Source organism: Oncorhynchus kisutch, linkage group LG11 (assembly GCF_002021735.2).
Source record: "Oncorhynchus kisutch isolate 150728-3 linkage group LG11, Okis_V2, whole genome shotgun sequence".
NCBI classification, from domain to species: domain Eukaryota; kingdom Metazoa; phylum Chordata; class Actinopteri; order Salmoniformes; family Salmonidae; genus Oncorhynchus; species Oncorhynchus kisutch.
The window spans coordinates 3,322,433-3,338,214 of record NC_034184.2 but is presented as its reverse complement, the minus strand read 5'-3'; the positions used below and the strand labels follow the sequence as shown (position 1 = coordinate 3,338,214).

The 15,782-nt window shown below is 45.6% G+C and overlaps 1 protein-coding gene across 6 annotated transcripts in view; it reads left to right on the top strand.

The window, feature by feature from the left end:
* Positions 1-15,782, top strand: part of LOC109900098 (tyrosine-protein kinase Mer) — a 71,199-nt gene that overhangs the window by 35,050 nt on the left and 20,367 nt on the right. For all 6 annotated transcript variants that reach the window (XM_020495827.2, XM_020495828.2, XM_020495829.2 and 3 more), the window contains 6 exons: positions 5,567-5,702; positions 6,099-6,249; positions 8,037-8,125; positions 8,250-8,345; positions 12,554-12,634; positions 12,883-12,975. In XM_020495827.2, coding sequence (XP_020351416.1) covers positions 5,567-5,702; positions 6,099-6,249; positions 8,037-8,125; positions 8,250-8,345; positions 12,554-12,634; positions 12,883-12,975 — 646 coding nt within the window. The remainder of the gene's footprint in view (positions 1-5,566; positions 5,703-6,098; positions 6,250-8,036; positions 8,126-8,249; positions 8,346-12,553; positions 12,635-12,882; positions 12,976-15,782) is intronic.

Below are 15,782 nucleotides of genomic sequence, written 5' to 3'. Positions count from 1 at the left end.
CGTCAAAATACTGCCCCCACGCCCAAATAAGATTTACCCTAGCCCCCCAACACATAAACTACTGCAGCATAAATACTGTAGGCTGAGACAGGAGGGGTCGGGAGACACTGTGGCCCTGTCCGTCGATGCCCACGGACAGGGCCAAACAGGCAGGATATAACTCCACCCACTTTGCCAAGCAAAGCCCCCACACCACTAGAATGATATCTTCAACCACCAACTTACCATCCTGAGACAAGGCAGAGTATAGCCCACAAAGATCTGCGCCACAGCACAACCCAAGGGGGGGGGGGGGGGGGGGACGTCAACCCGGACGCCAACCCGGACAGGAAGATCACGTCAGTGACTCAACCCAATCAAGTGACTCACCCCTCCTAGGGATGGCATGGGAAGAGCACCAGTAAGCCAGTGACTCAGCCCCTGTAATAGGGTTTGAGGCAGAGAATCCCAGTGGAAAGAGGGGAACCGGACAGGCAGAGACAGCAAGGGCGGTTCGTTGCTCCAGTGCCTTTCCATTCACCATCACACTTATGGGCCAGACTACAGTCTATCATAGGACCGGTTTTTAGGGGTGCGACTGCATCTAGGGTATTTCGCAAGGTTAAATTGAGTTCCTCAGTTAGGTGGTTAACTGATTTTTTTACTCTGACGTCCTTGGGTAGGCGGAGGGAGTCTGGAAGGACATCTAGGAATCTTTGGGTTGTCCAAGAATTTATAGCACATCTTTTGATGATCCTTGGTTGGGGTCTGAGCAGATTATTTGTTGCGATTGCAAACGTAATAAAATGGTGGTCCGATAGTCCAGGATTATGAGGAAAAACAGTAAGATCCACAACATTTATTCGACGGGACAAAACTACGTCCAGAGTATGACTGTGGCAGTGAGTAGGTCCGGAGACATTTTGGACAAAACCCACTGAGTCGATGATGGCTCCGAAAGCCTTTTGGAGTGGGTCAATGGACTTTTCTGTGTGAATATTTAAGTCACCAAAAATGTGAATATTATCTGCCATTACTACACGGTCTGATAGGAATTCTGGGAACTCAGTGAGGAATGCTGTATATGGCCCAGGAGGCCTGAAACAGTAGCTATAAAAAGTGATTGAGTAGGCTGCATAGATTTCATGACTAGAAGCTCAAAAGACAAACATGTCTTTTTTTTTGTAAATTGAAATTTGCTATCATAAATGTTAGCAACACCTCCGCCTTTGCGGGATGCGCTGGGTATATGGTCACTAGTGTAACCAGGAGGTGAGGCCTCATTTAACACAGTAAATTCATCAGGCTTAAGCCATGTTTCAGTCAGGCCAATCACATCAAGATTATGATCTGATCAGTAATTATTTCATTGACTATAACTGCCTTGGAAGTGTGGGATCTAACATTAAGTAGCCCTATTTTGAGATGTGAGATATCACAATCTCTTTCAATACTGACAGGAATGGAGGAGGTCTTTATCCTAGTGAGATTGCTACGGTAAACACCGCCATGTTTAGTTTTGTCCAACCTAGGTCGTGGCACAGACACTGTCTCAATGGGGATAGCTGAGCTGACTGCACTAACTGTGCTAGTGGCAGACTCCATTAAGCTGGCAGGCTGGCTAATAGCCTGCTACCTGGCCTGCACCCAATCTCATTGTGGACTTCGGGGAGTTAGAGCCCTGTCTATGTTCGTAGATAAGATGAGAGCACCCCTCCAGCTAGGATGAAGTCTGTCACTCCTCAACAGGCCAGGCTTGGTCCTGTTTGTGGGTGAGTCCCAGAAAGAGGGCCAATTATCTACAAATTCTATCTATCTCTGCTCTTCCCTACTCTGGTCTACCCGTCTCTGCTCGGCTCTTCCCTACTCTGCTCTACTCTTCCCTACTCTACTCTTACCTACTCTGCTCTACTCTTCCCTACTCTGCTCTATTCTTCCCTACTTTGCTCTACTGTTGCCTTCTCTACTCCTCCCTACTCTACTCTTCCCTACTCTGCTCTACTCTACTCTATCCTGCTCTACTGTTCCCTACTCTACACTTCTCTGCTCTACTCTACTCTTTCCTACACTGCACTACTCTACCCTGCTCTGCTCTACTCTACACTTCTCTATTCTGCTCTACTCTACTCTACTCTTCCCTACTCTCCTCTGCCCTGCTCTGCTCTGCTCTACTCTTCCCTGCTCTGCTCTGATATACTCTTCCCTGCTCTGCTCTACTCTTCCCTGCTCTGCTCTGATATACTCTTCCCTGCTCTGCTCTACTCTTCCCTGCTCTGCTCATTCTCTGCTCTGCTCTACTCTTCCCTGCTCTGCCCATTCCCTGCTCTGCTCTACTCTTCCCTGCTCTGCTCTGCTCTACTCTGCTCTACTCTTCCCTCTTCTACTCTACTATATTCTACTCTTCCCTACTCTATCAACAAGATACATTTGAATTGCTTTGATGCAATACATGTTCTTGGTCAGAAATATACAGTACAATGTGTTTCTGACTGTGACTAGTCATGCTGTTTCCAAAATAAAAGTTCTGGTATGAAACGTTGTCATAGAGAGATGGTACATCGTGTTACTGTGTGTCTTCTGTGTTTCCAAGATTTTCTGGGCCTCCAGTCCCACTGTCAGCACTTTGGCTAGTGGGAGAGGAACCGCAGATGTTGCCATGTGGCAGTGTTGTGCAACCAAGGGCTTTATCTACTGTCACATGTTCCCCAACAATCCCCCTCTCAGCTCTCTGTAAACACCATTCAGATCACCATGTCAGCTGCCCAAAATGTAACCTACAGTGGCTTGCAAAAGTATTCACCCCCTTGGCATTTTTCCTATTTTGTTGAATTAAAATGGATTTGGGGGGGATTGTATCATTTGATTTACACAACTTGTCTACCACTTTGAAGATGCAAAATATGATTTATTGTGAAACAAAAAATAAATGAGACAAAAAAAGCGTGTATAACTATTCACCCCCCAAAGTAAATACTTTGTAGAGCCACCTTTTGCAGCAATTATGGCTGCAAGTCTCTTGGGGTAGGTCTCTACAAGATTGACACATCTAGCCATTGGGAATTTTGCCCATTCTTCAAGGAAAAACTGCCCCAGCTCCTTCAAGATGGATGGTGTCCGCTGGTGTACAGCAATCTTTAAGTAATACCACAGATTCTCATTTGGATTGAGGTCTGACGAGGCCATTCCATGATATTTAAATGTTTTCCCTTAAACCACTCAAGTGTTGCTTTAGCAGTATAATTAGGGTCATTGTCCTGCTGGAGGGTGAACCTCCGTCCGAGTCTCAAATCTCTGGAAGACTGAAACAGGTTTCCCTCAAGAATTTCCCTGTATTTAGCGCACCTCGCCCTGCCGATGAAAAACATCCCTACAGCATGATGCTGCCACCACCATGCTTCACTGTGGTGTTCTCGAGGTGATGAGAGGTGTTGGGTTTGCGCCAGACACAGGTTTTTCTTGATGGCCAAAAAGCTCAATTTTAGTCTCATCTGACCAGAGTACCCTCTTCCATATGTTTGGGGAGTCTCTCATATGCCTTTTGGCAAACACCAAACGTGTTTGCTTATTTTTTCTTTAAGCAATTGCTTTTTTCTGGCCACTCTTCTGTAAAGCCCAGCTATGTGGAGTGTACAGCTTAAAGTGGTCCTATGGACAGATACTCCAATCTCAGCTGTGGAGCTTTGCAGCTCCTTCAGGGTTATCTTTGGTCTCTTTGTTGCCTCTCTGATTTAATGCTGTCCTTGCCTGGTCCGTGAGTTTTGTTGGGCAGCCCACTATTGACAGGTTTGTTGTGGTGCCATATTCTTTCAATTTTTTATTAAGGTGGACTTTATTCAACTAATTATGTGACTTCTGAAGGTATTTGGTTGCACTAGATCTTTTAGATATTTAGGGGCTTCATAGCAAAGGGGGTGAATACATATGCACGCACCACTATTCCGTTTTTGATATTTTTTTAAATAAAATTTTAAACAAGCTATTTTTTTCACTTCACCAATTTGGACTATTTTGTGTATGTCTATTACATGAAATCCAAATAAAAATCTATTTACATTACAGGTTGTAATGCAACAAAATAGGAAAAACGCCAAGGAGGGTGAATACTTTTGCAAGGCAGTGTACTAATATTTTTTGATAACATAGACTTTTACTTCACTACCTTCATGAATAAAATAGTGTACTTTTTACTCCATAAATTTTCCCTGACACCCAAAGTATTTATTGCATTTTGAGTGCTTAGAAGGACGGGAAAATGGTCCAATTCACACACTTCTCAAATGAACATCCCTGGTCATCCCTACTACCTCTGATCTGGCGGACTCACTATACACAAATGCTTCATTTGTAAATTATGTCTGAGGTTTGGAGTGTGCCCTTGGCTATCCATAAATAAATTTAAAAAACAAGACAATTGTGCCATCTGGTTTCCACTCCCCTCAAAGTAGCCACCCTTTGTCTTGATGACAGCTTTGCACACTCTTGGCATTCTCTTAACCAGCTTCATGAGGAATGCTTTTCCAACAGTCTTGAAGGAGTTCCCACATATGCTGAGTACTTGTTGGCTGCTTTTCCTTCACTCTGCTGTCCAACTCATCCCAAACCATCTCAATTGGGTTGAGGTTGGGTAATTGTGGAAGCCAGATCATCTGATGCAGCACTCCATCACTCTCCTTCTTGGACAAATAGCCCTTATACAGCCTGGAGGTGTGTTGGGTCATTGTCCTGTTGAAAAACAAATGGTAGTCCCACTAAGCGCAAACCAGATGGGATGGCGTATCGCTGCAGAATGCTGTGGTAGCCAAGCTGGTTAAGTGTGCTTTGAATACAAAATAAATCACAGACCGTGTCACCAGCAAAGCACCATCACACCATCAAACGTCCTTCTCCATGCCTCACGGTGGCATGACTGACCTTCATGTCTTAAAGTAATGATGGACTGTCATTTCTCTTTGCTTATTTGAGCTGTTCTTGCCATAATATGCACTTGGTATTTTTACCAAATAGTGCTATCTTCTGAATACCACCCCTATCTTGTCACAACACAACTGATTAGCTGAAACACATTAAGAAGGATAGGATTTCCACAACTTAACTTTTAACAAGGCACACCTGTTAATTGAAATGCATTCCAGGTGACTACCTCATGAAGCTGGTTGAGATAATGCCAAGAGTGTGCAAAGCTGTCATCAAGGCAAAGGGTGGCTACTTTGAAGAATCTAAAATATATTTAAAATTTTTGGTTACTACATGATTCCATATGTGTTATTTTATAGTTTTGCTGTCTTCACAATTATTCTACAATGTAGAAAATAGTCAAAAATAGGTGTGTCCAAACTTTTGACTGGTACTGTAGATATATTAGTGTTTCTTAATTTTGGTCCTAGGTACCCAACGGGGTTGCACATTGTAGTTTTTGCCCTAGCGCTACACATCTGATTCCAATAATCAAAGGTTTGATGACTTAATTAGTGGAATGAGTTCATTAATGGAATAGGTGTGTTTGAGAAACCCCGATCTAAACTGCTGAATACAACCCCGAATTCTGATTGTAAACTGCTGAATATAACCATGCTGTTGTATTCCTCAGATCCGCAGCTCCTCCAACACTGCCGCTGTAGCCCTACAGGAGTTCAACACTACATACAGTGTTCAGGTAGCTGCCGTTACTCAGGCTGGGCGTGGCTTGCTCAGTCCACCGGTTAGGATCTTTGTACCAGAGAGCAGTGAGTAGTCTGCACTACATAAGGAGTTCATAACCCATACATATGCATTCAGAAGCAGTGCACTGTCTTGCTGCTGTTGCAAGACCATAAACATTGTAAAATGGGCAATACAAGAGTTCAATACAATACAGGGCTCATACTTCTCCTTACTGTTTGGAATATCCTCAGTTTAAATGGTGTGTTGATTTTAATCACTGCTACAGCTCCTCAACTGGGACACTTAAGACACAGATTGTAATTATTGTAATTAAAGAGAACACTTTCAGAGTACAGCCTGGGAGAATGAGGAGGATGTTTCTCTATCTAATCTACATTCTATTCTATGCCGTACAATGCTGTGTTCTGTTCTATAAATCACCCATACTTTGATTTGATTGATTGCCTGTTGTGTTCCAGGTTGGCTCCTGTTTCCCTCCTCCAGTCCCAACACCAGAGGATCAGACTCTGTGTACATTGTAATAGGGGTGGTGTGTGGCTTCTGTCTCCTGCTGCTAGTATTCTGGGCTGCTATCTGCATGAGAGGCCAGATACTAGACACACGCTTTGGGTACGTTTGTATGCTTCTTCACATATTAAAGTCGTAATTGTATCATGATGTACAAGAAGGTGTACACTGTACTACAGTGTAGGCGCAGGGTTCCTTCCTCTGTAATTGTTTCTTGGCAGTTTTCTTCACTCAGTTTCATGATCAGGAAACCCAGCTGTTGCAGCAGGAGTAGAAGTCACTCGGTATTTTGATCCCTGGAGTTGCTGAGGGGAAACGGTGTATTGGTCACTCGTAGTGGAAATGGTTGTAGGCAGGGATACAGTTACTCAGTACATTTGGATGCCTGGTTTCCTCTTAATTACACACAACAACTGCACCTGAGGTAAAGGTTGCCAAGATTGTACTGAATGGGTCATGCTCATTAGGCACCAAATGGAAGAAAACAGACTGAAACAGCTGGACTAACTCAGCAGTGAGATCTGGGTGGTGTTAGTTAGGGCAGACTATGGCATTTTCTAATGTTTTGCAACAGAAAATGAAAATGGGCTTTTCTCATTGAACAAGCCCAGTAGTCCGTCCCTGTTTCATTCTGTTTTCTTCCGGTTGGTGCCTAATGAACACAACCATCGCTGGTCTTACTACTGATGACAGAGGTAGTCCAACTGTGTTGAAAAGAAAAACCAAAACAACACTCTCTACCCCTCTCCCCTTTTTTCCAGTCCTCTACACTCCTTCCCTCTATTCTGCACTCTTGTCCACTCCTCTCCTCCCCTCTTTTCCACTCCCCTCCGCTCTACTCCACTCCTCTCCTCTCCCCTCTTGTCCACTCCACTCCTCTCCTCTCCTCCCCTCTTTTCCAGTCCTCTACACTCCTTCCCTCTATTCTGCACTCTTGTCCTCTCCTCCCCTCTTTTCCACTCCCCTCCTCTCTACTCCACTCCTCTCCTCTCCTCTCCCCTCTTTTCCACTCCACTCCTCTCCTCTCCCCTCTTTTCCACTCCCCTCCTCTCTACTCCACTCCTCTCCTCTCCCTGCTTTTCCACTCCTCTCCTCTACTCTCCCCTCTTGTCCACTCCACTCCTCTCCTCTCCCCTCTTGTCCACTCCACTCCACTCCACTCTTGTCCGCCACCGGGCCTTTACACCACCAGGCCTTTACACCACCGGGCCGCTCCTCTCCTCAACACTAAAACAATCCACTCCACTCCTTTCCTCTCCACTCCACAAAATAACCCTCTCCACTCCTCTCCTCAACACCAAATCAATCCACTCCACAACACCAAAACAACTCTCTCCATTCCACTCTTTTCCTTTCCTCTCCACTCTACCAAAATGACCCACTCCACTCAACATCAAAATAACCCACTCCTCTCCTTTTCTCAACATCAAAACAACTCAATATCCTGTCATTTCTGCTGTCTCTGTTCTGGAATGTATGAAGTTAGAGGTGACTCAGTGTTGCCATTCAGGATATACAGATAAGAATGTGTTAAGCGCCAAAACTAGCAAACAACCTCTCATCCCTCAGAGGCAGGAAAACATCAGGTCATAGAGCTAGCTTCCTGCTTCTAGATGAATTCTCCATCTAACCTTAACCTAAACTAACTCGGAGGCAAGCTCTTGTTAACCTTAGTGAGTTCGTGACTCACTTTGTCTGCATTGCAAATGGAACCCTATTCCCTATATAGTACACTGCTTTTGACCAAAACAATTCTGGACGTACAAAGTAAGAGAGTAGGTTTTGAGAAGGAGACAATGCGAGGAATCAAGGAAATGCAATTGAGATTCTCCCTTAATGTTTTTTCTACTTTATGTTAGTAACTTGTGTCTCTCTGGCGCCCCCTTCAGTCAGATGTTTGGAAGTGCAGAGAAGCTTCCACCCATCGTCCAGTACAGGCCCCAGAGGTCCTACAACCGATCAGCCATTGAAATCACACGTATGTTAATAAATGTTCTACTCTGCTCTATACTTTATCTTCTCCATAATTTAAAGTGGATAATTGTTTTATATCTATATCCACAGCCCAATAATACCAATATGAGCTATATTTTCCTTTATAGTTGGTAACCTGGGTGTGAGTGGAGAGCTCCAAGCCAAACTACAGGACTTCATGATTATGAGAAATCTGCTTTCCATCGGGAAGGTTCTGGGAGAGGGTGAGGATGGCATTCATTTGATATCTTATTACACAAAATGATTAGCCTCTTTATATTTTTTATTTATTTTTATTTCACCTTTATTTAACCAGGTAGGCTAGTTGAGAACAAGTTCTCATTTGCAACTGCGACCTGGCCAAGATAAAGCATAGCAGTGTGAACAGACAACAAAGAGTTACACATGGAGTAAACAATTAACAGGTCAATAACACAGTAGAAAACAAAGGGGGGGTCTATATACAATGTGTGCAAAAGGCATGAGGAGGTAGGCAAATAATTACAATTTTGCAGATTAACACTGGAGTGATAAATGATCAGATGGTCATGTACAGGTAGAGATATTGGTGTGCAGAAGAGCAGCAAAGTAAATAAATAAAAACAGTATGGGGATGAGGTAGGTGAAAAGGGTGGGCTATTTACCAATAGACTATGTACAGCTGCAGCGATCGGTTAGCTGCTCAGATAGCTGATGTTTGAAGTTGGTGAGGGAGATAAAAGTCTCCAACTTCAGCGATTTTTGCAATTCGTTCCAGTCACAGGCAGCAGAGTACTGGAACGAAAGGCGGCCAAATGAGGTGTTGGCTTTAGGGATGATCAGTGAGATACACCTGCTGGAGCGCGTGCTACGGATGGGTGTTGCCATCGTGACCAGTGAGCTGAGATAAGGCAGAGCTTTACCTAGCATAGACTTGTAGATGACCTGGAGCCAGTGGGTCTGGCGACGAATATGTAGCGAGGGCCAGCCGACTAGAGCATACAAGTCGCAGTGGTGGGTGGTATAAGGTGCTTTAGTGACAAAACGGATGGCACTGTGATAGACTGCATCCAGTTTGCTGAGTAGAGTGTTGGAAGCCATTTTGTAGATGACATCGCCGAAGTCGAGGATCGGTAGGATAGTCAGTTTTACTAGGGTAAGCTTGGCGGCGTGAGTGAAGGAGGCTTTGTTGCGGAATAGAAAGCCGACTCTTGATTTGATTTTCGATTGGAGATGTTTGATATGAGTCTGGAAGGAGAGTTTGCAGTCTAGCCAGACGCCTAGGTACTTATAGACGTCCACATATTCTAGGTCGGAACCATCCAGGGTGGTGATGCTAGTCGGGCATGCAGGTGCAGGCAGCGACCGGTTGAAAAGCATGCATTTGGTTTTACTAGCGTTTAAGAGCAGTTGGAGGCCACGGAAGGAGTGTTGTATGGCATTGAAGCTTGTTTGGAGGTTAGATAGCACAGTGTCCAAAGACGGGCCGAAAGTATATAGAATGGTGTCGTCTGCGTAGAGGTGGATCAGGGAATCGCCCGCAGCAAGAGCAACATCATTGATATACACAGAGAAAAGAGTCGGCCCGAGAATTGAACCCTGTGGCACCCCCATAGAGACTGCCAGAGGACCGGACAGCATGCCCTCCGATTTGACACACTGAACTCTGTCTGCAAAGTAATTGGTGAACCAGGCAAGGCAGTCATCCGAAAAACCGAGGCTACTGAGTCTGCCGATAAGAATATGGTGATTGACAGAGTCGAAAGCCTTGGCAAGGTCGATGAAGACGGTTGCACAGTACTGTCTTTTATCGATGGCGGTTATGATATCGTTTAGTACCTTGAGTGTGGCTGAGGTGCACCCATGACCGGCTCGGAAACCAGATTGCACAGCGGAGAAGGTACGGTGGGATTCGAGATGGTCAGTGACCTGTTTGTTGACTTGGCTTTCGAAGACCTTAGATAGGCAGGGCAGGATGGATATAGGTCTGTAACAGTTTGGGTCCAGGGTGTCTCCCCCTTTGAAGAGGGGGATGACTGCGGCAGCTTTCCAATCCTTGGGGATCTCAGACGAGATGAAAGAGAGGTTGAACAGGCTGGTAATAGGGGTTGCGACAATGGTGGCAGATAGTGTCAGAAATAGAGGGTCCAGATTGTCAAGCCCAGCTGATTTGTACGGGTCCAGGTTTTGCAGCTCTTTCAGAACATCTGCTATCTGGATTTGGGTAAAGGAGAACCTGGAGAGGCTTGGGCGAGGAGCTGCGGGGGGGGCGGAGCTGTTGGCCGAGGTTGAAGTAGCCAGGCGGAAGGCATGGCCAGCCGTTGAGAAATGCTTATTGAAGTTTTCGATAATCATGGATTTATCAGTGGTGACCGTGTTACCTAGCCTCAGTGCAGTGGGCAGCTGGGAGGAGGTGCTCTTGTTCTCCATGGACTTCACAGTGTCCCAGAACTTTTTGGAGTTGGAGCTACAGGATGCAAACTTCTGCCTGAAGAAGCTGGCCTTAGCTTTCCTGACTGACTGCGTGTATTGGTTCCGGACTTCCCTGAACAGTTGCATATCACGGGGACTATTCGATGCTATTGCAGTCCGCCACAGGATGTTTTTGTGCTGGTCGAGGGCAGTCAGGTCTGGAGTGAACCAAGGGCTGTATCTGTTCTTAGTTCTGCATTTTTTGAACGGAGCATGCTTATCTAAAATGGTGAGGAAGTTACTTTTAAAGAATGACCAGGCATCCTCAACTGACGGGATGAGGTCAATGTCCTTCCAGGATACCCGGGCCAGGTCGATTAGAAAGGCCTGCTCACAGAAGTGTTTTAGGGAGCGTTTGACAGTGATGAGGGGTGGTCGTTTGACTGCGGCTCCGTAGCGGGTACAGGCAATGAAACCAAGGCTTTTTCGATCACAGAAGTTAACAAATGAGGGTGCCTGGGGACATGCAGGGCCTGGGTTTACCTCCACATCACCCGCGGAACAGAGAAGGAGTAGTATGAGGGTGCGGCTAAAGGCTATCAAAACTGGTCGCCTAGAGCGTTGGGGACAGAGAATAAGAGGAGCAGGTTTCTGGGCATGGTAGAATATATTCAGGGCATAATGCGCAGACAGGGGTATGGTGGGGTGCGGGTACAGCGGAGGTAAGCCCAGGCACTGGGTGATGATGAGAGAGGTTGTATCTCTGGACATGCTGGTAGTAATGGGTGAGGTCACCGCATGTGTGGGAGGTGGGACAAAGGAGTTATCAGGGGTATGAAGAGTGGAACTAGGGGCTCCATTGTGAACTAAAACAATGATAACTAACCTGAACAACAGTATACAAGGCATATTGACATTTGAGAGAGACATACAGCGAGGCATACAGTAATCACAGGTGTTGAATTGGGAAAGCTAGCTAAAACAGTAGGTGAGACAACAGCTAATCAGCTAGCACAACAACAGCAGGTAAAATGGCGTAGACTAGGCAACGGGGCCAACAGATAAAACAAACAAGCAGAATGGAGTACCGTGATTAATGGACAGTCCAGCGTGCATCAGCTATGTAGCCAAGAGATCAGTGTCCAGGGGGCAGCGGTGGATGGGGCAGGGAAGCTGGACTGGCGAGTGTTATCCAGGTAAAAAAAAAACTAACAATGACTAAATAGCTTGTAGCTAGTTAGCTGGTTAGCTTCTGGAGGTTTTTGAGTGTGTTCTAAAAATAAATAAAAAATAATAGCGATTCCGTATCACATTGGGTGAGGCAGGTTTCCGGAAGGTATAAACAAATTAAAAGTCAAAAGAGATAGAAAGTAAATATGGGTCCGGTGGGCGTTTGGGACGCGGCGATTCAGGCGGTTAGCAGGCCTGTGCTAACAAGCTAACAGTTTGTAGGCCCGGGCTAGACAAGGTAGCAGTTAGCGGACCGGAGCTGGACAAGCTAGCAGTTAGCAGGCCGAATTAGCAAGCAGGGAGATAGCGAGGGCTAGAGAGTTAGCCTTTGGGGGACGTCGCGATGGGGTGAGTCTGTTTATTCCTCTTCATGCGGTGACATCGATAGACCGGTCGTGGGCCCGGGTATTGTAGCTCAGGAGTATGCTACGGTGGTAGCGCAGGCCGGGCTAGCTTCAAGCTAAGTGGGTGGAAACGCTAGCCAGGGGTAATCATCCGGGGTTGCGGTTTAGCTAGATAGCTAGTTGTGAAGATCCAGCGTATTTGGAAGCTTAGGTTTAGCAAAATGTTTTAAAGGGATAGCTATGTAAAAAAACGAAAAATAAACGAAAAATAAACTAAATATACAGGGACACGACACGACAGGACGACTTACTGCTACTTACTGCTACGCAAATGTATATTATAAAGTAGGTAAAATAAAACATTTTCTCAATCATATGCCATTTCTTTGTTGCTACTTGAAATTTAGAGGTATTTCTGACGGGTTACCTCTATAGTAGCACATTTAAAAAAAAAATTTTTTGAACAGGTGAATTTGGCTCTGTGGTGGAGGGACGTCTGAAACAACCTGACGGAGCGTCTGAGAAAGTGGCTGTGAAGACGATGAAACGTGAGTTTCTTCAACCACTATCAGTTTATTTTAATCTGACGATGTCATTTAGGTCAGATTCAGAGGTTTTTTCTCCTTCTTTATCCTAGATGGTTGATTAATTCCACAGCCTGGTCCCAGATCTGTTGGGCTGTATAACTATGTAGTTCATGAAGTGCTTTCCAAGAGTTGGCAAGCCCGCGCAAACAGATCTAAGACCAGAGTAAATAGCAAATACAATTTGTATTAATTTCCTCTTTGTTTTCTAGTGGATAACTTCTCCCAGAGGGAGATAGAAGAGTTCCTGAATGAGGCTGCCTTCATGAAGGACTTTGACCACCCTAATGTCATCAGGCTGCAAGGTACTGTAGGTCTTCTCTGCTGTCATCATAGGCCATCCGGCTCATTCCTGGTCCATTGAAGACAAATTACTTGTATCAAATCAAATCAAAGTTTATTTGTCACGTGTGCCAAATACAACCGCTGTAGACCTTAAAGTGAAATGCTTACTTACAGGCTAAAGAATAGGTATTAGGTGAATAATAGATAAAGAAATAAAAACAACAGTTAAAAGACAGTGAAAAATAACAGTAGCGAGGCTATATACAGTAGCGAGGCTATATACAGTAGCGAGGCTATATACAGTAGCGAGGCTATATACAGTAGCGAGGCTATATACAGTAGCGAGACTATATACAGTAGCGAGACTATATACAGTAGCGAGGCTACATACAGTAGCGAGGCTACATACAGTAGAGAGGCTACATACAGTAGTGAGGCTACATACAGTAGCGAGGCTATATACAGTAGCGAGGCTATATACAGGCACCGGTTAGTCGGACTAAATTGAGGTAGTTTGTATATGTACAGTAGATATGGTTTAAAGTGACTTTGCATATATGATAAACAGAGAGTAGCAGTAGTGTAAAAGAGGGGTTGGCGGGTGGCGGGACACAATGCAGATATCCCGGGTAGCCAATGTGTGGGGGTACCGGTTAGTCGGGCTAATTGAGGTAGTATGTACATGAATGTATAGTTAATGTGACTATTCATATATGATAAACAGAGAGAAGCAGCAGCGTAAAAGAGGGGGTTGGGACACACACACAATGCAAATAGTCTGGGTAGCCATTTGATTACCTGTTCAAGAGTCTTCTGGCTTGGGGGTAAAATCTGTTAAGGAGCCTTTGGGTCCTAGACTTGGCACTCTGGTACCGCTTGCATGCGGTAGTAGAAAGAACAGTCTATGACTGGGCTGGCTGGGGTCTTTGACAATTTTTGGGGCCTTCCTCTGACACCACCTGGTGTAGAGGTCATGGATCGCAGGCAGCTTAGCCCCAGTGATGTACTGGGCCGTACGCACTACCCTCTGTAGTGCCTTGCGGTCAGAGGCCGAGCAGTTGCCGTACCAGGCAGTGATGCAACCAGGATGTTCTCGATGTTACAGCTGTAGAACCTTTTGAGGATCCTCGGAAATAGGGGGAATAGGCTTTGTCGTGCCCTCTTCACGACTGTCTTGGTGTGTTTGGAGCATTCTAGTTTGTTAGTGATGTGGACACCAAGGAACTTGAAGCTCTCAACCTGCTCCACTACAGCCCTGTCGATGAGAATGGGGGTGGCTCGGTCCTCCTTTTTCTGTAGTCCACAATCATCTCCTTAGTCTTGGTTACGTTGAGGGATAGGTTGTTATTCTGACACCACCCGGCCAGGTCTCTGACCTCCTCCCTATAGGCTGTCTCGTCGTTGTCGGTGATCAGGCCACTGTTGTGTCATCTGCAAACTTAATAATGTTGTTGGAGTCGTGCCTGGCCAGCAGTCATGGGTGAACAGGGAGTACAGGAGGGGACTGAGCACGCACCCCCGTTGAGGATCAGCGTGGCAGATGTGTAGCTACCTACACTCACCACCTGGGAGCGGCCCGTCAGGAAGTCCAGGATCTAGTTGCAGAGGGAGGTGTTTAGTCCCAGGATTCTCAGCTTAGTCATGAGCTTTGTGGGTACTATGGTGTTGAACGCTGAGCTGTAGTCAGTGAATTCTCATGTAGGTGTTCCTTTTGTCCAGGTGGGAAAGGGCAGTGTGGAGTGCATAGCCGGATTTCTTATAAGCTTCCGGGTTAGAGTCCCGCTCCTTGAAAACGGCAGCTCTACCCTTTAGCTCAGTGCGAATGTTACCTGTAATCCATGGCTTCTGGTTGGGGTATGTACGTCCAGTCACTGTGGGGTCTACGTCCTCGATGCACTTATTGATAAAGCCAGTGACTGATGTGGTGTGCTCCTCAATGCCATTGGAAGAATCCCGGAACATGTTCCTGTCTGTGCTATCAAAACAGTCCTGTAGTTTAGCATCTGCTTCATCTGACCACTTTTTTTATAGACCGAGTCACTGGTGCTTCCTGCTTTAATTTTTGCTTGTAAGCAGGAATCAGGAGGATAGAGTTGTGGTCGGATTTACCACATGGAGGGCGAGGGAGATCTTTGTATGTGTCTGTGTGTGGAATACAGGTGATCTAGAATTGTTTTCCCTCTGGTTGTGCATTTAACATGTTGATTGAAATGAGGTCAAACTGATTTAAGTTTCCCTGCATTAAAGTCTCCGGCCACTAGGAGCTCCGCCTCTGGGTGAGTGGTTTTATGTTTGCTTATTTCCTTATACAGCTGACTGAGTGCGGTCTTAGTGACAGCATCCATCTGTGGTGGTAAATAAACAGCCACGAAAAGTTTAGATGAAAACACTCCTGGCAAATAGTGTGGTCTACAGTTTATCATAAGGTACTCTACTTCATGCGAGCAAAATCTAGAGACTTCATTAGAATTCGTGCACCAGCTGTTGTTTACAAATATGCACAGACCGCCCCCCCCCCCTCGTCTTACCTGAGTGTGCTGTTCTATCTAGCCAGTGCAGCGTATATCCCGCTAGCTGAATATCCATGTCATAATTCAGCCACGATTCCGTGAAACATAAGATGTTACAGTTTTTGATGTCCCATTGGTAGGATATTTGTGATCGTACCTCGTCTAATTTATTGTCCAATGATTGTACCTTGGCGAGCAAAATATTGACGGTAATGGCAGCTTTCCCACTCACCTTCCGCGGATCCTTACGAGGCATCCCTCTCTGTGTCATCTGGACCTGCGTCTCTTCCTCTTGCCAACAACGGGGATGTTGGCCT